The 23,575-nt window shown below is 40.3% G+C and overlaps 1 protein-coding gene, 1 long non-coding RNA gene and 1 other non-coding gene across 4 annotated transcripts in view; 2 read left to right on the top strand and 1 right to left on the bottom strand.

Annotated features, from left to right (window-relative positions):
* SEC13 (SEC13 homolog, nuclear pore and COPII coat complex component) overlaps positions 1-20,158 on the top strand; it is a 35,058-nt gene extending 14,900 nt beyond the window's left edge. For both annotated transcript variants that reach the window (XM_045493777.1, XM_045493779.1), the window contains exons 6-9: positions 8,899-9,032; positions 9,456-9,579; positions 10,486-10,632; positions 19,778-20,158. In XM_045493777.1, coding sequence (XP_045349733.1) covers positions 8,899-9,032; positions 9,456-9,579; positions 10,486-10,632; positions 19,778-19,891 — 519 coding nt within the window. In that variant the 3' untranslated portion in view covers positions 19,892-20,158. The remainder of the gene's footprint in view (positions 1-8,898; positions 9,033-9,455; positions 9,580-10,485; positions 10,633-19,777) is intronic.
* On the top strand, positions 509-611 carry LOC123607841. The gene has a single exon (XR_006716956.1). It is a non-coding gene; the product is annotated as a U6 spliceosomal RNA (small nuclear RNA).
* Positions 17,594-23,357, bottom strand: LOC123605971. Its single transcript, XR_006716030.1, has 2 exons — positions 21,054-23,357; positions 17,594-19,670 (listed from the first exon to the last, which is right to left on the bottom strand). It is a non-coding gene; the product is annotated as an uncharacterized LOC123605971 (long non-coding RNA).
* Between the last annotated feature and the right edge of the window lie 218 nt (positions 23,358-23,575).

Below are 23,575 nucleotides of genomic sequence, written 5' to 3'. Positions count from 1 at the left end.
TGAATGTTTTAAAGTTATTTCTTAGGAAAAAAATTTTCCAGGGAAGAAGTTGTCAAGGGATAGGTGAAATACATCATGGGGATTCAGGAGGGCACTTTTGATGAGCACAGGGTGATGGATGGAAGTATTGAATCACTGTGAAACTAAATACTGCGTGTTAACTAACTGGAATTAAGGTAAAAACTTAAAATTAAAAAAAAAAGAATATACAGAATAACATCCTGACAAGCAATGAAAGAAAGGCATGCCCACAAAACAGAATCAAACTCTCACCTACTATTTCAAATCAAGCCAAGAAACATTTTTTAAATGATACAAGGTGTGAAAAAAATACCATAAGTCACAATTAGAAAAACTTCAAAATGAAGTGACAGAATTTAGGAAAAAATCAGAAATGAAAAATTATTTCAGTAATAAAGACTAAACTGGAAAGAATACAAGAGCAAATAAACACAACAGATAATGTCTTAAGAGAAATAGATCACGAAGAAGAGGAAATTTCTTGTTCTTGCTTTGGCAGCATATATACTAAAATTGGAACAATACAGAGAAGATTAGCATGGCCCCTACACAAGGATGACACACAAATTCATGAAGTGTTCCATATTTTTGGAATACTACTCAGCCATCAAAAAAAAAACCTGAAATCTTACTTGCAACGATGTGGATGGAGCTAGAATATATTATGCTAAGCAAAATAAGTCAATCAGAGAAAGACAGATACCATATGATTTCACTCATATATGGAATTTAAGAAACAAAACAGAAGAACATATGGGAAAGGGGGAAAGAGAAGAGAGAGACACAAACCACAAAAGACTCTTAATGAGGAGAACAAACTGAGAGTCGCTGGAGGGGAGGTGGATGAGAGATGGACTAGATGAGTGATGGGTATTAAAAAGAGCATTTGTTGTAATGAGCACTGGGCGTCATATGTAAGTGATGAATCACTGAATTCTACCTCTGAAACCAATATTGCATTGTATATTAACTAAAATATAAAAAGAAAATAAAATAGTATTTCTTAAAAAAAAAAAAAAAAAGTGAAGAGATAGGGGTGCCTGGGTGGCTCATTCGTTAAGTGGCCAACTTCGGCTCAGGTCATGATCTTGTGGTCCGTGAGTTCGAGCCCTGCGTCATTCTCTGTGCTGACAGCTCAGAACCTGGAGCCTGTTTCAGATTCTGTGTCTCCCTCTCTCTGACCCTCCCCTGTTCATGCTCTATCTCTCCCTGTCTCAAAAATAAATAAAATGCTAAAAAAATTTTTTTTAAAAAAATGAAGAGATAAAAAGATTTTGAGAAAAAAGTAGACAGGCAAAGATAAACATGAATATGAAGAACTCCTGAAGAAGAAAAAAGAAAAAATACTAAAAACTAATTCGAGAAAACTATCTTAAAATTTTAAAACAAAATTTGAAACTGCATTTTGAGAGAGCATGCTCTACACTTAAGAATATCAACCCAGGGGCACCTGGGCGGCTCACTGTTGGTTAAGCATCTGACTCTTGCTTTCAGTTCAGGTCATGATCTTATGGTTCAAGGGATCAAACCCTGCATCAAGCTCTGTGCTGACAATGCGGAGCCTACTTGGATTCTCCTTGAGCGTTGTCTTTCTCTCTCTCAAAATAAATAAATAAACTTTAGAGAAAAAAGAAATCTCAACCCAGAGGGGTGCCTGGCTGGCTAAGTTGATAGACCATATGGCTCTTGATCTTAGGGTCATGAGTTCCAGTCCCATGTTGGGCATGGGGTCTACTTAAAAAAATAAAATGCTTAAAAAAAAAAGTATCAACCCAGAATCACTAGCATAAAGGACGTAATTGTAATAAAATTACTGGCCTTTAAATAAAATCGTTTGGGCATCCGGGGGAAAAAAGCCATGTGACTTACAAGGGAAACAAAATTAGATTTTCAGTAGACTCTTGAACAGCAATGATCCATGCATAGAAAAAAAAAAAATCACAATAATCAAGGAAAGAATGTGTGGGCCAAGGATTTATAACCAGCAAAACTGACTTTCAAGTTCATACAAAAGATCATAGCAGCTTTAAAAGCCAAAAACTGGATATAATCTACATGTGAATGGATCAAATTGTGTTTTGTCCATACTATTGAAATGTTCCTTAGCAATGAAAAGAAATGACTACTGACACACATAAGAATGAATTTTAAAATAATTACACAGAGTGACAAAAATCAGATTAAAAGGTATATATTATAAATTCCATTGATCTAAAATTCTAGAAAAAGTAAACTAGAGTGACAGCAGATCATTTAAGTTTGAGGTAGAGCAGGGCTAGGGGAGGGATTAGGAAAAAGACCAGAGGAAACTTTGAGGGGCAATGGATAGATTTATCTTTTGTTTTTCAGTAAAATACTTTTTTTTAATCATCTCTTGTTTTTACTGAGGTATCATTGACATATTTTTATTTCAGATTTATAATTTAATGATTCAGTATTTGTATACATTACAAAATGATTACCACAATAAGACTAGTTAACATTTGTCACTGTATATAATTACCCCCCAAATTTTTTCATTTGAGCTTCCAACTTCAACCCAGGTCATAATCCCATGGTTCATGAGTTCGAGCCCCACGTCAGGCTCTGTGCTGACAGCTCAGAGCCTGCTTTGGAGTCTGTGTCTCCTCTCTCTCTGCCCCTTTCCTGCTCATGCTCTGTCTCTTTCTGTCTCAAAACTAAACACTTTTCCAAAGAAGACATGCAGATGGCTAACAGACACATGAAAAGATGCTCAACATCACTCATGTCAGAAATACAAATCAAAACTACATTGAGATACCACCTCACAGCAGTCAGAGTGGCTAAAATTAACAACTCAGGAAGCAACAGATGTTGACAAGGATGTGGAAGAAGGGGAACTCTCTTGCACTGTTGGTGGGAATGCAAAGTGGTATAGCCACTCTGGAAAACAGTATGGAGGTTCTTTAAAAAATTAAAAATACGCTACAGCCCAGCAATAGCACTCCTAGGAATTTATTCAAAGGATACAGGAGTGCTGATTTGAAGGGGCATATGTACCCTAATATTTATAGCAGCACTATCAACAATAGCCAAATTATGGAAAGAGCCCAATGTCCATCAACTGAATGGATAAAGATGATGTGGTGTGTGTGTACACACACACACACACACACACACAATAGAATACTACTTGGCAATGAAAAAGAATGAAATCTTGACATTTGCAGCAACGTGGATGGAACTGGAGGGTATTATGCTAAGCGAAATAAGTCAGAGAAAGACCGGTATCTTATGTTTTCACTCATGTGTGGAATGTGAGATACTTAAGACCATGAGGGAAGGGATGGGGGAAAAATACATAGTTACAAACAGGGAGGCAAACCATAAGAGACTCTTAAATACAGAGAACAAACTGAGGGTTGATGGGGGGCGGGGGGGAGGTGCGGGGTCCAGGGCAGGGAGGGGAAATGGGAGATGGGCATTGAGGAGGGCACTTGTTGGGATGGGAACTGAGTGTTATATATAAGTGATAAATCGTGGGAACCTACTCCCAAAGCCAAGAGCACACTGTGTACACTGTCAAATTATATTTAAAAATAAACACTTAAAAATTTTTTAAATAAAATCTAAAAAGTTTTTTCTTGTGATAAGAAGGACTTGTGAGATGTGCTCTCCTAGCAACTTGCAGATAGGCAGTATAGTATTACCTATAGTCACATCTCTGACTTATTTTATACCTGAAAGTTTATCTTTTGACTCCCTTTTACACATTTTACACACCTCACACCCCACTTCTGGCAACCACCTATCCGTTCTTTGTATCATCTATGAGCATGGTTTTTCTCATGTTTGTCTTTTTTTTTTTTTTTTTTTTTTTTTTACAGATTCCACGTATAAGTGAGATCATACAATGTATTTCACTTCATTTAGCATAATGCCCTCAATGTCTATTCATGTTGCAGATGCCACAATTTCATTTCTTATGGTTGAATATTCTGTGTGTGTGTGTGTGTACATACACCATGTTTTTGGGTTTTTTTCATTCATCCATCGATGGACACTTAGGTTGCTTTCATGTCCTAGCTATTGTAAATAACGTGCAGGGCACATGGGGGGGTGCAGATGTCTTGTTGAATTAGTGTTTTTGTTTTTGCTTTTTTTGATAAATAATCAGAAGTAGAATTGCTGGATCATATGTTAATTCTATTTTTAATTTTTTGAGGAACCTCCTTACTGTTTTCCACAATGGCTCCACCAATTTACACTCCCACCAACAGTACACAAGGGTTACCTTTTTTCCACATATTCAACACTTGTCTTTTTGATACTAGTCATTCTGACTGGTGTGAGGTGCTATCTCATTATGGTTTTGATCTGCATTTCTCTTATGATGAGTGATGCTGAGCACCTTTTCATGTGTCTGGTCATCATTAGTATGTCTTTGGGAATTGTGTATTCCGGTCCTCTGCCCATTTTTAATCAGATTATCTATTCGGAGGTTAAGTTGCATGAGTTCTTCAGGGTAATGTTGGCCTCGTAGAATGGATTTGGAAGAATACCTTCCTTTTCTATTTTTGGAATAGTTTGGGAAGGCAGATATTCGTTCTTTAAGTGTTTGGTAGAGGGTCGCCTGGCTGGTTCAGTTGGTGAGCATGCAACTCTTGATCTCTCGGGTTGTGAGTTTGAGCCCCACATTGGGTGTAGAGATTACTTAACAGTAAAGCCTTAAAAAAATAAATGTTTGGTAGAATTCACCTGTGAAGCCGTCTGGTCCTAGACTTTTTTTGGAAGTGTTTTGATTACCAATTCAGTTTTATTACTAGTAATCCGTCTGTTCAGATTTTGTTTCTTCAGTCTTGTAAGATGTCATTCAGTCTTGTAAGATGGTATGTTTCTAGGAATTTATCCATTTCTTCTGGGTGGTTCAATTTGTTGACATATAATTTTTCATAGTAGTCTCATAATCCTTTATATTTCTATGGTGTAGGTTGTAATTTCTTCTCTTTCATTTCTGATTTGAGTCCACTTTTGAGGATTCTGGCCAAAGATTTATCAATTTTTTTTTTTTTATCTTTTTAAAGAACCAGCTCTTTCATTGATCTTTTTTGTTGTAGTTTTAGTCTCTATTTTATTTATTCCCTTTCTGATCTTTATTTTTTTTATTTTTTTAAATTTGTTTTTTTTTTAATGTTTATTTATTTTTGAGACAGAGAGAGACACAGCATGAACGAGGGAGGGATAGAGAGAGAGGGAGACACAGAGTCGGAAGCAAGCTCCAGGCTCTGAGCCATCAGCCCAGAGCCTGACGCGGGGCTCGAACTCATGGACCACGAGATCGTGACCTGAGCCGAAGTCGGACGCTTAACTGACTGAGCCACCCAGGCGCCCCTCTTTCTGATCTTTATTATTTCCTTCTTTCTACCACCTTTGGGCTTGCTTTGTTCTTTTTTTTTTTTTTTTTTCAAAATTCTTTTAACATTTATTTGTTATTTTTTAAATTTTTTTTTTCAACGTTTTATTTATTTTTGGGACAGAGAGAGACAGAGCATGAATGGGGGAGGGGCAGAGAGAGAGGGAGACACAGAATCGGAAACAGGCTCCAGGCTCTGAGCCATCAGCCCAGAGCCCGACGCGGGGCTCGAACTCACGGACACGGACCGCGAGATCGTGACCTGGCTGAAGTCGGACGCTCAACCGACTGCGCCACCCAGGCGCCCCATCATTTATTTGTTATTGAGAGACAGAGACAGAGTGCGAGTGGGGGAGGGGCAGAGAGAAGAAGGAGACAGAATCTGAAGCAGGCTCCAGGCTCTGAGCTGTCAGCACAGAGCCCGATGCAGGGCTCAAACTCACGGACCATGAGGTCATGACCTGAGCTGAAGTCGGGTGCTTAACCAACTGAGCCACCCAGGTACCCCTAGGCTTTGTTTGCTCTTTTTCTAGTTCCTTTAGGTATAAGGTTAGATTATTAGAGATTTGTTTCTTGAGTAGACCTTATCACGATAAATTTCCCCCTTAGAATTCCTTTTGCTATATTCCAAAGATTGTGAACCATTGTGTTTCCATTTTCATTTTTTATTTCCTCTTTGTATTTTTTATTTCCTCTTTGATTTCTTCATTGACCCATTGGTTGTTTAGCAGCACTTGTTTAGTCTCCATGTGCTTATATTTTTCCCATTTTTAAAATTAATCCCTTTATCATTTGGAATGCCCTTCTTTTGTCTCTTTTTATAGTCTTTGTTTTTAATTCTATTCTGTCTGACCTAATCATTGCTACCCCAGGTTTTGGTTTGTTTGTTTGCCTCCATTTGCATGGAATATCTTATTGCAACCCTTCAGTTTAGTCTTTATGTGTCTTCAGGTATGAAGTGAATCTCTTCTAGGCAGCCTATAGATGCGTGTTGTTTTTTCATCCAGTCACCGTTTGTCTTTTGATTGGAGCATTTAGGCCATTTACATTGAAATTGATTATTGATAGATATGTACTTACTGCCATTTTTTTCATTGTTTTCTGGCTGTTTAGTAGTTCCTTTCTTGTTCTCTTTATGGCTTGATGACTTTCTTTAGTAGTATGCTTAGATTCCTGTCTCATTATCTTCTGTGTATCTACTTTAGATTTTTGCTTTGTGGTTACCATGAGGCTTACATTTATTTATAACATATTTATAACAGTCTGTTTGGAGTTGAGAAGAACTTACACATGAACGCATTCTAAAGCTCTACATTTTTCTCCCTCCACCCACATTTTATGTTTCTGACATCACTTTTTATCTTGTGTATCCCCTAACTAATTATTGGAGTTATATTTTTACTACTTTTGTCTTTTAACCTCCATACTAGCTTTAGCTGTGATTAACCTACCAACTTTCCTATATTTACCTTAACCAGTGAGATTTTTATTTTCAAATGTTTTGTTGTTACTGATCACCCTTTATTTTCAGCTTAAAGATGAAAGATCTTTAATGTTAAGATCCTTTAACATTTCTTATATGATGAGCTTAGTAGTCATGAACCCCATTAGGTTTAGCTTGTCTAGAAAACTCTCTCTCCTCCAATTCTGAATAGCTTCACTTCCCTGAGTATTCTGGGTTGGAAGTTTTTTTTTCTTTCAGCACTTTGAAACATGTCTGTTATCTTGGTTGTAGTGGTAGTTTTACAGAGTATACCTGTGTCAGAGTTCATCAGATTGTGCCTTTATGTCAATAATGCCTCAAAGCCCTTCTTAAAATTTTATATTGGAGTATAAAGGACGTAGACTGTTAGTGCTATACACAAACTCAAGGACTTATTTCCACTCGCCCTTCCTGAGGGATCTACTTGAGAATAAGCTTCAGACAAAAAAAAAATGATTGGAAAAACATCAAGTATAGTTAACTGTAGAGAAATAAGACCAAATGAGTTATAAGGCAGAGTATAGGATGTACTGGCCATGTGCTCTATTAAGGTAGTGGATGGACAACTATTTAAAAAGTGGGCACAAGCAGAGCAGGAGGTCAGAATCTTTTAATGTTGGTACCATACACACGAAACACGCCCCTCCCACCTCCATACATTGGCAGTGACTGAGACTGATGTGTAAAATGAGATAAAATGATTATGTGGCAGCAAGCATCCCTAGCACCGGTCTATAGTTTTGAAATAATTTCTCAACCAAAGAAACCCTAATTCCCGAGGAAGTGGCTGATCTCAGGTCTGAGGCAGGAAATGTACAAGATGAGTCTGTGATATCTTGTCATACTTAACAGAAATAATCAAAGATGTATTTTGACATACTAGAATTATGTCAGAAAGCCAATTTGAACACACACTGCAGTTTAGGTGTCAAAAAAATGAACTGAAACTCATCAGATATGCTTAGATCTATGAGTTCATAATGATATATAAAGAGAGAATCAATCATCCTTGAAGACCGTCAGGAAACCAGTTCAAAAGTGTCAAGCATTTGACCTGCCTTTCCTATCTGATCTGTACCCATGAGGATCCAAATATTAATGAGGGGAATTGCCCCATGTCTAGCTTATTCCTAATAATAAATGAGAAAGAAATAAATACAATTACAATATCACCATTTTGTAATGTCCAGTGAATTGAAAGAGACATAAATTGTTGACAGATGCTAATAACATAAAAAAGACAATTTGATGTCATTTGCCTCCCGATGAAAGAATACTGCCTGTAGTGTTAACAAAGGGGTCAAACTTGAGTCTGATCCAGTCTAGGATCCAGCTGACAGTTTTCAGGAATTCAGAGGAAAGTGTTGAACCAAGTGAGAAAGAACAAATCAGCCTGAGATACTGCAGGTAGGATGACTGGTCTTTCTTCAACAGAAAAATTGTAAAGAAAAAAGATCAGAGCGGGGAATCTATAAATGAGAAAATGTAAAAAAGATTTTGAAAAAAACGTTTAAATGGCAAGACCACACTGTAGTGTCTAGGGATGCATATTTGGGTGACAAAACTAAAAAGGAAAAAAAGGTAAGAAATTAGAAGTTAGGAAAATGTTACTGGGGAAGAGGGCTATGATTCAGGTAGGACATAATTACAAGGCTTCCTGGGTAAATGGTAATTTGCTATCTTGAGCAAGTAGTGGTTACAAGAATGCTTTAGACTAATTCATTAAGCCATGTATTTACTTTGCATGGTTTTCTGAATCCCTTCATATTTTTGAAAACTGTTCTGTTTCTTAAACTCCCTGGAGTTTCTCCTACTTTAAATATATTGCTGAAAAATAAAGGCACTGTTAGGGCTCCTTGAAAAGCATTATGGTGGCTAATCCTTAATTCATCAAAATAGCTGTCCTACTTAATCCTGTCCTGAGAATTGGAGGGGATATGAACTGCAGCTTTGGATCTGCAGAAGCAGTGCTCTGTTGCAAGTCAAAAGGGCAAAGTCATCCCAATCCCCATCCTTACAGATTGGCTGCAATGCTGTCAGTTGGGCCCCTGCTGTTGTACCTGGAAGCCTCATAGACCAGCCATCAGGGCAGAAGCCCAACTACATCAAGAAGTTTGCGTCAGGCGGCTGTGACAACCTCATCAAGCTGTGGAAGTAAGTGGGGTTGGTGGACTTATCCTCAAGGGGACACTTCTTACCTTCCACCCTACCTACTGTGACTCAGCCACAGTTCACAAGAAACAGGATCACCCTTTTTTCCCCTCCTGCTGATAGAATACCATTTTCAATCTGTCAGAGGACATCCTTTAAAAACAACTTGGCCTTCCTCAAGCATTTTAATTCTTCACCTAATTCCCAATTGCCAGCACCATTGGCTGTGAGGGAACAGAGCATTTCTTGGAGGGTTTCTTTATAGCTGGTGAACTGAGTAAAAATCTACAAGGTCAATAAATGAAATCAGAAAGATGGAATAGCTTCTTGGCCCCTGCAAAGCCCATGGGCTGGGGGTGGAATGGAGGTGTGGGAAAACACCTGGGCTGCAACCTGCTGCATTCTTCCTTTCATCTCCCCTGTCAGGGAGGAGGAGGATGGCCAGTGGAAGGAGGAACAGAAGCTAGAAGCGCACAGTGACTGGGTTCGAGACGTGGCCTGGGCCCCCTCCATTGGCCTGCCCACCAGCACCATCGCCAGCTGCTCCCAGGTCAGCTCAGACCCATGAGAGCCTCCCGTGTTGTTTAATCTCTGAGTAAGTCCCGTCAGCCCTTATAGTCCCCCTAGGGTAAAGTCTTTTAAAGGTAAGGGTAGGGCAACAGGCACCTTTGGACCAGTGCAAGTAGGAGAGCCAGGTCATCCTGTAGCGAAGGCTTGATCAAAAGGCACAAGTGGCTTGTCTCTACTGAGCCACGAGCTGGGTCAAATTTGGGACCAATTTCCCATCCTCAGCATTGTATGGCTGGGAAATAGAGCTGCCCAGGTACATTCTGGGAGTGTTCCCAAGTGGGGTCTAGGGGCAATTGGAAGTTCTAATAAGGTCTTGGACTCACCTACCTATTCTGTCTTCACAGATCACAAAAGAAAAACCAAGGACAAGCCTTAAATTATGTGCTAACCCACCACTGACAAAGGTTAAGCCAGGCTTCATTTGAGCCTGTTATGTTTCGTCCTAAATTTGAGAGGGACTTTTTAAACTTGTCCCTTCTCATTCTCTGAGCTTGGTTTATAGACCGCCATACCTATTTGGTAGAGAAAATATAGACAGAGCCCAAGGGAGCCAAAATAAGGAGGGGACTTGGCAGACATGAGGAAAACCCAGAGAAAATTTTACAGTTAGCAGCAATGCAAAGTCCATACCTGAAACCAATATGAGCACAGGAACCTGGGAGACTCGAATGTGAAACGTGTTCCTGGGGTAAAGGGATAAAAGCACGGCTGCTGGGCTGGACACTGGCCATCACAGCTGTGCACACCCAGGAGGGCCTTGGCTGTGCTTTGTGCTAAATCCCCCACCCTATTCCTGCAAAAGTCCAATATGGCTCCAGATTGAGCAGATATCCCCAGTGCAAGATCCCTGCCTTACCTTCCCTGACTTTAGCCTATCTCTTCCCAGGATGGTCGTGTGTTCATCTGGACCTGTGATGACGTCTCGAGCAATACGTGGTCCCCCAAACTGCTGCACAAGTTCAATGATGTTGTGTGGCATGTGAGCTGGTCCATCACCGCCAACATCCTGGCTGTCTCAGGCGGAGACAATAAGGTACACCCCATTTCCATGACATGGCAGACAGGGCCCTGTTTGTCTTTACTAGGCCCGTTAGAAAGCACAGTTGAATTCCCCATGTAATGAGAGGCTTAGAAGGAACCTTAATGAGGACTGTGTTTTGAGTATGTCTCTTAATTATTTCATTAAATTTTACAGTCCCCTGTACCTCCACCCCCAAGCCCCCAGAGGTTGTTTGTCCCCTTTTTACAAATACGAAAGAAGCTGGCAGAAGTGGTTTGACTTGCACAGGGGTCACAACGCTTTTAGATGGCAGAGCCAGTAATCGGGCCCAGATTAAATCCCAAGTCACTGCCTTGATAGTCCCATCACCTTAACCATTTGACCACCTTGTCATATGGTGACATTCAATTAGCACGGCCAAAAAGTAAATAGATTTTAAAAAAAAAAAAAAAAAAAAAAAACCTCATAAACAAGCAAAAAGATAGGAGGGTTTCTGTCAGACACCTAAGAGACATATTTCTAAAAATCCGTATAATTCATGAGTATTATTGTTCACCCACCATATACCTCTCCCTACTGGGCTATAAGCCATATAAAGGAAGGGACATGGAGGCAAAGTAGCCACTGGAAAACAGTAAAACAAAGAGTAGTTCAGGACAGTATAGCAACAAAGCAAATGTGCTTGAACAGTTGTGACCACTGCTTTGAAACCTTTTTAAAGTTACATATGGACTGTCTGCCTGAGAGAAGAGGCGTAAGCTAGGGAGATGGCAGTAGCTTGTTACTTCTTCCTTCCTAGAGGCAGCTTTTTGTTTTAATCCTGGCAAAATACATACAAAGTTTACCCATCGTAACCATTTTTAGGTGTATAGTTCAGTGGTTTTGAGTACACTCACGTTATTGTGCGACCATCACCACCATGCGTCTCTAGAACTGTTTCCATCTTCCCCAGCTGAAATTCTGTCCCCACTGAATACTAAATTCCACCCAACCCAGCCCCTAGACCCCAGTAAGCACCATCCTACTTCCTATCTGTGAATCTGACTACTTTGGGGAACTCATGTAAGTGGAATCATGCAGTAATTGTCTTTTTGTGACTGGCCTCTTTCACTTCCCGTAGTATCCTTATCTGTGTTGTACCATATGTCAGTTTCCTACCTTTTTAAGACTAATACTCTGTTCTGCCACATTTTATTTACACATACATTTGTAGACACAGGGGTGCTTCCTCCTTTGGCTGTTGTCAGTAATGCTGTGCACATGGGAGTACAAATAGTATCTCTTTGAGGGGCGCCTGAGTGTCTCAGTCAGTTGAGCATCCCACCCTTGGTTTGGGCTCAGGTCATGATCTCACAGATGGTGGGATCGAGCCCACATCGGGCTCTGCTGATGGTGTGGATCCTCCTTGGGATTCTTTCTCTTCCTCTCTTTCTGCCCCTCCCCTGCTTGTGCACGTGCACGCTCTCTAAATAAATAAATATGTATATATCTTTGAGACTATGGGCAGTTTTCATCCAGCCTGGGGTCCCTTTCATGTACAGTAGTCCCAGAAATGTAGCAGGCCTCTACTCCAGGCCATAGAATTTTAGAGCTGGAATGACCCTTAGATAACTAATCTAACCCTCTTTATTTCTAGTAAGTGCCAGAGGCGGGACTAGGCCCCAGGTTTGGTGGCACCTAGGACAGCCCAGCCGACCTTGACTTGCCTGAGGAGCCCTACAGTAGTATTTACAAGGCAATGGGCAAGTGCCTGGTTGTATGCACATTCCACATTTGGGTTCTGCTGCCATTATTTTATGCTTCTCAACTCTTCTTTATCACCGTTTGCTACAAAGAGCTCAACTCTATTGCTGTCTGCATAGCATTTCTTCACTAAAGGACTTAGTTTGCAGTCTAGAGCATTCTGCATAGTGCATATGTAGTAAATAGTCTGACTCTAAAGCAGGAATTCTTTTTTTTTTTTTTTTAATTAAAAAAAAATTCTTTTTAAGTTTATTTTTGAGAGGGACAGTGACAGAGTGTGAGCAGGGTAGCAACAGGAGAGAGAGGGAGACACAGAATCTGAAGCAGGCTCAAGGCTCCGAGCTATCAGCAGAGCCCAACATAGGAATCAAACTCTCAAGCTGTGAGATCATGATCTGAGCTGAAGTGAGACGCTTAAGTGACTGAGCTACCCAGGTGCTGCTAAAGCAGGAATTCTTAAAATCATTATTATTTTTTACCAGATACACGTACATAGCTTGAAGTAGTTTTTATTAGGTTATGATTTTTTTAATGCAGTCTAATTTTCATTCTCCAGAAATAAACCTTTCCAGTGCTTAGCTATTTATTCCACTGTTTATGTCAGTGTTGAAATAACATACTTAACACATCTGTTGTCTTCCTCTAGCACACTTCTCAGATTTTAGTATTTAACTTGTTAAAACATGGATTGCCAAGCCCACCCCCAGGATTTCTGAATCAGTGGGTCTGGGCAGGGACCCAAGAATTTGCAGTTTTCACAAGCTCCCCATTGTGGCAGATGCCCTGGTCTAGACAGCACACTTTGAGAACCACTGCTGTATCCCGTATCCTCTTACAGAACCTGTAGCAACTTGGTTAAAACAACATCAGTATTTGGTTTTTGGTTTTTTGGGTGTCCTTAATGTTTACTTTTGAGAGAGATACAGAACGGGAGCCGGGGAGGGGAAGAGAGGGTGGGAGACACAAAATTTGAAGCAGGCTCCAGGCTCTGAGTTGTCAGCACAGACGCTGATGCATGGCTTAAACTCACGAACCATGAAATCATGACCTGAGCCGAAGTCGGACACTTAACCGACTGAGCCACCCAGCCGCCCCGGGGATGCAGATACTTTTCAAGATAGTCTCTTCATTTTCTTCAGATGAATACCCAGAAGTTGAACTGCTGGATCATATAGGAGTTCTGTTTTTAATTTTGTTGAAGATCCTCCGTACTGTTTTCCATAGTGGCTGCACCAGCCAGTAATGCACAAGAGTTCCCTTTTCTCCACATCCATGCCAATACTTGTGTCTTTGTCTTTTTCATGATGGCCATGCTAACATGTGTGAGGTGATATTCTCCTATGGTTGTACTTCCCCAGTGATTAGAGATGCTGAGTGAGATGCTTATCTCTCACTATCACATACCTATTGGCCTTTCGTATATCTTTTTTGGAGAAATCTATTCAGGTCTTTTGCCCATTTTTTAATTGTATTTTTTGGCTTTCTGGTATGGAGTTTTAGTCTTCTGTGGATATATTGTGGCGTGGGGAGTTTTCATTTGTTTGTAAACAGGCTTCACACCCAGCGGGGAGCCCAAGGTGGAACTTGAGCTCATGACCCTGAGATCAAGACCTGAGCTGAGATCAAGAGTCAAGTTGGATGCTTAATTGGTGCACCAGGGTGGCTCAGGCAGTTAAGCATCTGACTTTTGATTTCGGCTCAGGTCACGATCTCACAGTTTGTGAGTTCAAGCCCCATGTCAGTTTCTGGGCTGACAGTGCGGAACCTGCTTGGGATTCCCTCTCTCCCTCTCTCTCTGCCCGTTTCCTGCTCATGCACACGCATATGTGCTCGGTCTCAAATAAATTTAAAACATAAATCTATAAAAACAAGAGACAACCCACTGAGCCATGTAGGCATCCCTGGATATTTTGGATATTAACTCCTCTTCTGATGTATGATTTGCAAATATTTTTTTCCCATTTTGTAAGGTTGTCTTTTTACTTTGTTGATTATTTTGCTGTGCAGAAACTTTAGTTAATGCTGTCCTGCTAACTTATTTTTTGTTACTTTTGCTTTAGATGTCACAACCAAAAAATCTTTGTCAAGACTCATGTCAAAGAGTTTTTCTTTTTTTTTAAGTTTATTTTCAGAGAGGGAATGCACGTGTGTGAGTGGTGGAGGGAGAGACAGAAGGAGAGAATCCCAAGCAGGCATGAACCATGAGAATCATCACCTGAGCCGAAATCAAGAGTCAGACACTTAATCAATTGAGCCACGCAGGCACCCAAATAGCTTGTTTTCATATATTTTCCTCTGGGAGTTTCGATAGTTTCAGATCTTATATTTAAGTGTTTAATGCAATTGAAGTTAGTTTTTTTGAGTGGTATAAGGGTCTAATTTTATTCTTTTACATGTTAATGTCCAGTTTACTCAGCACCATTTATTAAAGAGACAGTCTTTTCTCCATTGAGTATTCTTGGCTCCCTTGCCGAATACTAGTTAACTGTATATGCTTGAGTTTATTTCTGGGCTTTTGATTCCATTGACCTATTTGTTTTTATGTCAGTACCATCTATTCGTTTTTATGCCATTACTATAGCTTAATAGCTTGAAATTAAAAAGTAGGATTCCTGGGGCACCTGGGTGGCTCAGTCATCCGACTTCACCTCAGGTCATGATCTCACAGTTCATGAGTTCGAGCCCCGCATCGGGCTCTGTGCTGACAGTGCAGAGCCTGGAGCTTGCTTCTGATTCTTTGGTCTTCCTCTCTCTCTTCCCCTCCCCCATTCATGGTCTGTCTTTCTCTCTCAAAAAAAAAACATTTAAAAAAGAATACTTAAAAAAGTAGGATCCCTTCCACTTTGTTCTTCTTTCTCAGGATTGCTTTGGCCATTCAGGGTCTTTGGTGGTTCCATATACAATTTAGGACTCTTTTCTATTTTTGTCAAAAAAAAAAAAAATGCCATTGGAATCTTGATAGGAATTGCATTGAACCTATAGATGGCTTTGGTAGTATTAAAATTTTAACAATGTTAATTATTCTAATCTATGAACAAGATACCTTTCCATTTATTTGTATTCTCAGTTTATTTCATCACTGTCTTGTTTTCAGAGTAGAGATCTTTCACCTCCTTGGTTAAGTTCATGAGTACTTTATTGTTTTTGTTATCGTAAGGATCATTTTATTTCTTTTTGAATAATTCATTCTTAGTGTATAGAAACACTAGTGATTTTCATTAATTTTGTATCCTGCAACTTTAATGAATTCACTGTTTAGATCTAAGCTTTTTGATGAAACCTTTAGGATTTTCTGTGTATAACATCTTGTCATCTGCAAATAGAGACAATTTTAGTTTTTCCGTTCCAGTTCTGATGCCTTTTTTTTTTTCCTTGCCTGGTTGCTTTGGCAATGACTTGTAGTATTACATTGAAAAAGAATGGTAAGAGTGGGTACCCTTTTCTTATTGCTTATTTTCAAGGAAGAGCTTTTGGCCTTTCACCATGGGATATTGTACTAGCTGCGGGTTTATCACATTACCTTTATTATTGAGGTATGTTCCTTCTATACCTAATCTGTTAAGTATTATCACAAACAGATCACATTGGTTGATTTGCATATGTTGAACCGTCCGTGGATTCCATGTCTGAATCCTGCTTGATCATGGTGAATGATCCTTTTAGTGTACTGCCAAATTCAGTTTGCATCTATATTCATCAGGGTTATTTGTCCAAAGTTTTATTTTCTGGTAGTAGCCTTTTCTGGCTTTGGTATAAGGGCAGTTGTTGGCCTTGTAAAATGAGTGTGTGGGTGTATTTCCTCCTCTTAAAAAAAAAATTTTTTTTTTTGGAAGATTTTGAGGATTGGTATTCATTCCTTACATGTTAGCTTAAATTCACCAGTGAAGCCATCTGGCCCTGGGCTTTTTTTATACAAGGAGATTTTCAATTATTATTCAGTCTCCTTACTGTTGAGATATTCTATTACAGAAAATTTTTTAATTTTTATAAAATTTTTTATTCAGATTTTTTGTTTCTTCCTGATTCAGTCTTGGTAACATTTCTAAGAATTTGTCCATTTTTTCTAGCTTGTTCAGTTTGTTGACATAGAGTTGTTTCATAGTAGTTTCTTATTTTTCTTTGTATTTCTGTGATGATCAGTTGTAATATCTCCTTTCTCGTTTATAATTTTGTTGTTTTGGGTCCTCTTTTTTCTTTGGTTAATCTAGGTAAACTTTGTTAGTTTTGTCAACCAACCAACTCTTCTGGTCAATCTTTTCTATTTTCTTCTCTATTTCATTTATTTCTGCTCTAATATTTATTATTTGCTAGCTTTGGACAAAGTTTGTTCTTTTCTGATTCCTTAAGGCATAGAGTTAGGTTATTTGGGATAGGTCTTGTTTCTGAATGTAGGCATTAATTGCTGTGAACTTCCTTCTAAGAACTGCTTTTGCTGCATTCTGTAAGTTTTGGTATATTGTGTTTTTCATTTGATTCAAAATAATTTCAGTGTTTAATTTGCATGTGTTTGTGAATTTCTCAGTTTCCTCTTGCTATTGATATCTTGCTGTATTCATACCGTTGTGGTTAGAGAAGATAATTGGTTTAATTTTTTTTAATTTGCTAAGACTCATTTTGTGGTGTAACATAGGAAATGTTCCATGTGCACTTAATGTATGTTCTGCTGTCAGAAGGTTATGTACATGTTAGGCCCATTTGTTCTGTACTATTGTTCAGATCCACTGTTTCCTTATTATCTGTCTGGATGATCTCCATTGTTGAGAGTATTAAAGTCCCCAACCATTTTTGTGTTACTCTTTATTTCCCTTTAGTTCTGTTCGGTTTTGGTTCATATAATTAGATGTTTCAGTGGTGGGTATCTATATATTTATAATTGTTACATCTTCTTGGTGTGTTGATCCCTCTGTCTCTCTGTACTATTTTTTAACATTTTATTTATTTTTGAGAGAGGGAGGGGCAGAGAGAGAGGGAGACACAGAATCCAAAGCGCAGGCTCTCAGCTCCCAGCTGTCAGCACAGAGGCCAATGCAGGGCTTGAATCCGTGAACCATGAGATCATGACCAGGGCTGAAGTTGGATGCTCAACCAACTGAGCCACTCAGGCACCCCTCTCTTTACTGTTTTCACTTTAAAGTGTATTTGATATAAATATAGCTACCTCTGCTTTCTTTGTGGTTGCCATTTGCTTAAAGTATCTCTTTCCATCCCTACTCCATCTCTGTCTTTAAGGCTGAAGTGAATCTCTTATAGGAAGCATATTGTTGGATCTTGTGTTTTGGTTTTTTTTTATTCATTCAACCAGGTGTTGTCTCCCCGGGAGAGTTTAAACCATTTACATTTGAAGTAAGTATTAATTAATAAGGCCTTACACAATTGCCATTTTGTTTATTTTCTTGTGGTTTTCTTGATACATTGTTCCTTCTTTTTTTTTGTGTTTTGAAGTTTTATGGTATCAGTATGCTTTGACTTGTCATGTTCTTTGGTCTAATATTACCACAGGTTTTTCCCTTGTGGCTATAAGGTTTACATAAGACATTTTAAAACACTCTGTTTTAAAATAACATCTGAACACTTCTCCCCCTCACATTTTAGGTTATTGATGTTACAATTTATATATTTTATAATGTGTAACTAATAGGTTATTGTAATTATGGTTATTTAACTACAATGGTTATTTCTTACTACATTATCTTTTAAACTAGAGCTAGAAGTGAATTATGCACTAACATCACCATATTACAGAATCCAACTTTATTTATCATTACCAGTAAGTTTTATGCTGCCTTGTATAGTGTTAATGAGCATCCTTTTATTTATACTCAACTCCCTTTAGCATTTCTTGTAAGGCAGATGTAGCGGTGATGAGTTCCCTCTGCTTTTGTTTGTCCAAGAAAGTCTATCCATTGCTGAAGGACACTTTTGCCTGGTAGAGTAGTCTTGGTTAATAGTTTTTCTTGCTTTGAGTATTTTGTGTCATCCCATTTTCTTCTGGCCTGAAAAGCTTCTATTGAGAAATCTCACAGTCTTATGGGGGTTCCCTTATATGTAACCTTTTTTTTTTCTAGCTGCTCTTAAAATTCTTTGACTTTTGATGATTCTGACATGTCTTTTGTAGCCCTGTTTATTTAGGGCCTCTTGGCAGTTCATAGGTCTTCCTGTCTTTAGAGTCCATTGTAGAGCTCTATTAGTTTCATTTGGTGGTGTCACATTTACCTGACTTTCTGTGATCCTCGGGTTGGTATCTGCATTGGAGTTAAGTGGTCCCTTCTTCCAAACGTTGCAGGCTCACTTTGGCAGACAGTTTGACCGGTCAGCGCAGTTGGGTTTCTGGTCATTCCTGGTCCTTGGACAGGTGTGGCTGCTGTTAGGGTCTGTTTTTTAGTGAAGCAACTGTTTGAGTTTTGAGCATAGAGGGTATTCCACTGGGTGAGAACAGCAGGTAGGACTGCTGACTTGAGTTCTCTGCCCAAGTGAAGCTAGTGGGTGTCACTGTGACCTGGATTCTCCGGTCAGGCTTCCTACAGTCAGGACTGGGCTCTCTACAGGAGTCTGTAAATTGGCTTTCTGGATGAGAGACCAAGAGCCAGGAACTGCAGCAAGTGGGGCTGTGACTCAGCCTTTCTGCCTGGGTGGGGGCAGACCAGGTTCAAGAGCTGGCAGAACTGCACTGTAGAGCATTCCCTGGGGCAGACTGGACCCCCAGCTTGGTGCTGTAGATGAGCAGAGATACTGGTTGGGACTACTGCTTGGGCTCTGCAGCTAGGAACTTGGTCTGTTAATAACACAGTGCCGGTTCCGGGAAGCCCACCCAGTGCATGGGCATGACGATTCTATCTCACTTGGGACCAATGATTTATTCACGCCATTGGCATAGACTCGGACTTAGAGGAGGAGGAAGAGGGCAGTTGGGTTCACTTGGACCTGGTGACCGGGAGGTGGACCGTGCCTCCCCTGTGGTGTTGACCACTTAAGAATCCCACTTAGTCACCATCAGATTCCCAGTAGTTGAAACCCACAGATGTGCCTGCAGTCCCCATGGGGCAGAGCCCAGAATGAGGGATCCCACGAGGCCATGACTTACAGCGCTGAGTGACTGGATGTCACCCCTGTGCTCCTTTCCCCCTGGAAAAACAGAAGTTGGACGTGGTGTTGAGTCAACCTGGGTGGGGGCCATGCAGTCAGCATGTAGCCTTCCAGCTTATCCTTCTGGTACAAGGAGTTGGTCTCTTTGGTCGGGCAGGGGGTGCTTCAGCCACATTCCTGTCTTCTAGGATTTGCTCAGTGGCTTCTTGTTCATGAATATTTGTTGTTCTTCCTGTGAGGGGGAGCTAAGTGAGAAACATCCTTTGTCACCGTCTTGCTGAAGATCTGGGAAGGTAAGGACAGCAGAGGGAAGGGTGCAGACCTGTAACAGGCTGTGTGCACTGGCTTGCAGGTGACCCTGTGGAAGGAGTCTGTCGACGGGCAGTGGGTGTGCATCAGTGATGTCAACAAGGGCCAAGGTTCTGTGTCCACTTCCGTCACAGAGGGCCAGCAGAACGAGCAGTGACAAGACAGGAAAGGCTCAGCTCCCCTCCTGCTGACTCCAGGACTGCCCTTTCCTGGACCAACTGACCAAACCGCTGGGAGGAATAGCTCCAACAAGATTCCTTCCCCAGGAGTAGTTACAAGTGCAACCAGATAGATCATCTGCCTTAACATGATTTGATATGGTTTGTAATTTACTGTCCTGCTGAAAGCACTCATGTTAGGAGAAAAAAGCTACAAATGATCTTCAAATCTATTATTTTAAAATATTTTTGGCCATTTTTATGTACCTTTTGGGTTTCAGGCATTATTTGGGGGGTTTTGTTTCCAAAATAGTTAAATAAATTCATATTGCTTATAATTCTTCCTGCATTACCCCAACCCCTCCCTAAAAAGCTCATGTTCACTCCTGTTTGTCGGTGTATTAGAACAACATTCGCCAAGACCCTGGTTCCTGTAGGCTGGCTGAACCCCCAGCCGACATACACAAAGCTGGTATCTGTATAACATCCTTGTGATTCCAGTCACACTGGACGTGGGCTCCGGTGAGGGGGAGTGTGTCCTCTGAACACATATCCTCTTCCAGAGAGTGGGAATACAAGTCTGCCTTACAGAGAAGACTCGGATGAACTAATGCATGGAGGTGACCCATAATGTGCCATGCAAACGCAGGGCAGTATTTACCAAATACCCACAATTAAGAGACTGGCCCGGAAAGTGGGTACACTTCGTGCAGATTATGGACCCTGTCAGTGCTGGAGACCATGGATCTGGTCCTGGTCAACCCTGAACCTAGTATCACCTGTTAGCAGAAGCCTTGAGACCCTCACCTGAATCGGTCGTCACAACAGTGGGTATAATTTATACTGAAACCTATCGCGAGCTGGTACTACACTGGAGCCGTCCTATGTTGCAACACAACAGACCAGTGTAGGCCTATATCCCCAACTTACCAATGAGGAAACTGGCACTGAAGGTGGAAGACCTGCCCAGGGCTGTCCACTGCCAAGTGGTAAAGCTAGCCTTTGAGTCCCGATCCAGCTCAACTGCAGAGTGGGTGCTGTCAAAGGCACGACTCTGGGAGAGTATGTGAGCAGAGGGCTCCTCAGCTGTAATGTGGGGTGGTGCTCACAGCAGACCTTTATGTGAGTGCACTTAGCTTTGTAAAAGGTCAGGCCACTCACCGCAGGAGGCTGCATGCACAAGGAAATGTGGACCCCTGTTCTTCTACCTGCTCATCCTTCATTTTTCAGCAGCAAAACCCCTGTTTTGAAATAAATATTAGATCATAATGTATAAAATCGGAAAAGGTGGATCGACTGTGCTTGAAGTAAGGATATAGAGGCCACAGCCCTGCCCCTCAGCCTCCATGTCATCCTGTACAATCCAAGCCTTTGGACAACAGTATGAGAACTGTGCTTCTGTTTATTCAGATGAGAAAAGACCCAAGAAGGCACCTTTGTATATACTTCTCAGGGGATAAAAACTACCCCTTAGTTCTAGTTAGCTCTTCTTACATGTCTGCCTTCCCTAACAAGCTCTGTGCTCCCCCCAAGGACAGGCCTGGTCTTCCTTATGGTGTCTGCTACCATCAACAATGAGAAGAAATTAGTCCTGTGTCACACAGTGGGTTGGTGGTAGGTTAGTGGGCTCCTGGCCATAAGCTCTGTTTGTGGCTTACACCACAGAGAATCAATTAAGGTAATCTGGAGGTAAGTAAAATTACCACCCGTAATAGTTTATACTTAGAGTGCTAAAGTGTTAACTATTCCTCGGGTAAAAGCAAAATCCCTCAAATTTTGTTACCACAAAATAGGCTAATCAATTGGAAATACCACACTGTCAATCTTCAAGGGCCACGCCCAAGTGATATGAATGGAAAGGTAATTTAAAAGATAGAGAGTTCTGGTTAGGGTAAGAGCAATAGCAACCACAATGGTTTTTAATCCTTTCACAAAAGCAAAGCAAACTGGGATAGAAAATGAGACCCCCAGACAACATTAAGGTAGTCCCTCAAACCCTAGGGCCAAACTCTTCATACCTAGAATACCTGTGTGGGACCAGCATAGGCAAGAAAAAAGGGAGTTGTTATGATCCTATGAGCCAGGTAACCCAAAAATTACCGTCAAATACTCATCCATCCCAAATAGAAAATTCAGCAAGCCAATGTGAGAACTAGAAACCAGGGGATTCACAGGTTTTCATTGACAAGTGAGTTCAAAAACGGGGAGATTTCCACTGCCTTCCACAAATGAATGAGTAATGGCTGTAAGAATTTCCCTAGAAATTAGTTTCCCTAAACAACTAGGAAACCACACAATATACATGAAACAAATGCTTATGGACATAGGACAAAGACAGTGTTTGGGTGAGGGAAACAGGTGAGGGGAGCACCAGCTGCTCCAGCTTACTGCCTAGGAGCAACTTTCAGGCCAAAGGGCAAGGAGACAATCCAGGGTCTAGTGGTCAAGTTGAAGACACAGAGGTCAGAGTCCAGGAATGCTAAGCTAGAACCTAATGAGCAGAGTTCTGGAGAAGAGGGAGCTGCTCAGAGCAAGCGCCTCAGATCTACAGAAATGTCTCCTAGAGTCTGACCAAGTCCTAACCTACATGAATAAAAGGCACAGCTTCATGACCAGAAACCAATAGACCACACAATTCTTAGAACTCAGAGGAGTGGGAAGAGTTCATGTGCCTGAGACCCAGAGTACAACTTCAGAATATGCAGCGCATTGGGTAGAGTCCTAAGAAAGATCACGCCTTAGTAATAATCTTAAATTAGGTCTAGAGCACAGGCTCCTCTGGACCATGAAAACCAAGCCTTGAAGTCCACAATCATTTCACTTTGTGCCAGATCAAAACCCAACACTCTTTAAAGCAATAACGAAAATTAAGCACTTAGAAACTAAATTCACAATGTCCAGTTTCCAATCCAAAATTACCACATGTGCAAATAAGAAAATATGACCCATAACCAGAAGAGAAAAAAAATTGACACAAATCAGAGAGACCTCAGGATTAGCAGATAAAGACCTTAACAACAGGTATCACAAAGGTGTTCAAGAATATAAAGGAACAGGAACATAAGGAAAATGAGACATAAAAAAGTTGGGAGTTTCTAGAAATGGGAAATTCAATATTTGAAGTGAAAACACTGGACAGGAGGAAGAGCATGTACACACTGCAGTACAACAGATCAGTAAGTCTGAAGATACAGCAATAAAAACTATACAAACAGCACATAGAGAAGGGACCAAAACAATAAACCTGGCAACTGAAATGTGGGATACTATCAAGTAGTCTTGTGTAAATTAGAGTCCCAAGGAGAAAAAAAATTAAGGGGCGAGGAGGATTGAAAAAATATCTGAAGAAATAACACGTTTCCAAGCTGGATTAAAACTGTAACCATAGAGATTCAAAATCAGAACCCCAAGCAGAATACTAAACACACATACATACATACCCCATAATAAAATTGCTGAAATTTTAAAAACTATGAAAGCCAGAGAAAAAGACACATACTACATAGAAACAAACATAAGAATGGCAGCCAACTGCTCATCAGAAATTATGCAAACCATAAGAAATTTAACACCTTTAAAGTGCTGAAGAAAGAATAACATAAAAATGACTATCAGCCTACAATTCTGTAGCTAGTGAAAATATCTTTCAAAAATAAAGGTGAAATGAGTTTTTCAAATGAAAG

This window comes from Leopardus geoffroyi, chromosome A2 (assembly GCF_018350155.1).
Source record: "Leopardus geoffroyi isolate Oge1 chromosome A2, O.geoffroyi_Oge1_pat1.0, whole genome shotgun sequence".
Taxonomy (NCBI): Eukaryota; Metazoa; Chordata; class Mammalia; order Carnivora; family Felidae; genus Leopardus; species Leopardus geoffroyi.
Note: the sequence above shows the minus strand (reverse complement) of the source record. Positions and strands in the feature narration are given on the sequence as shown.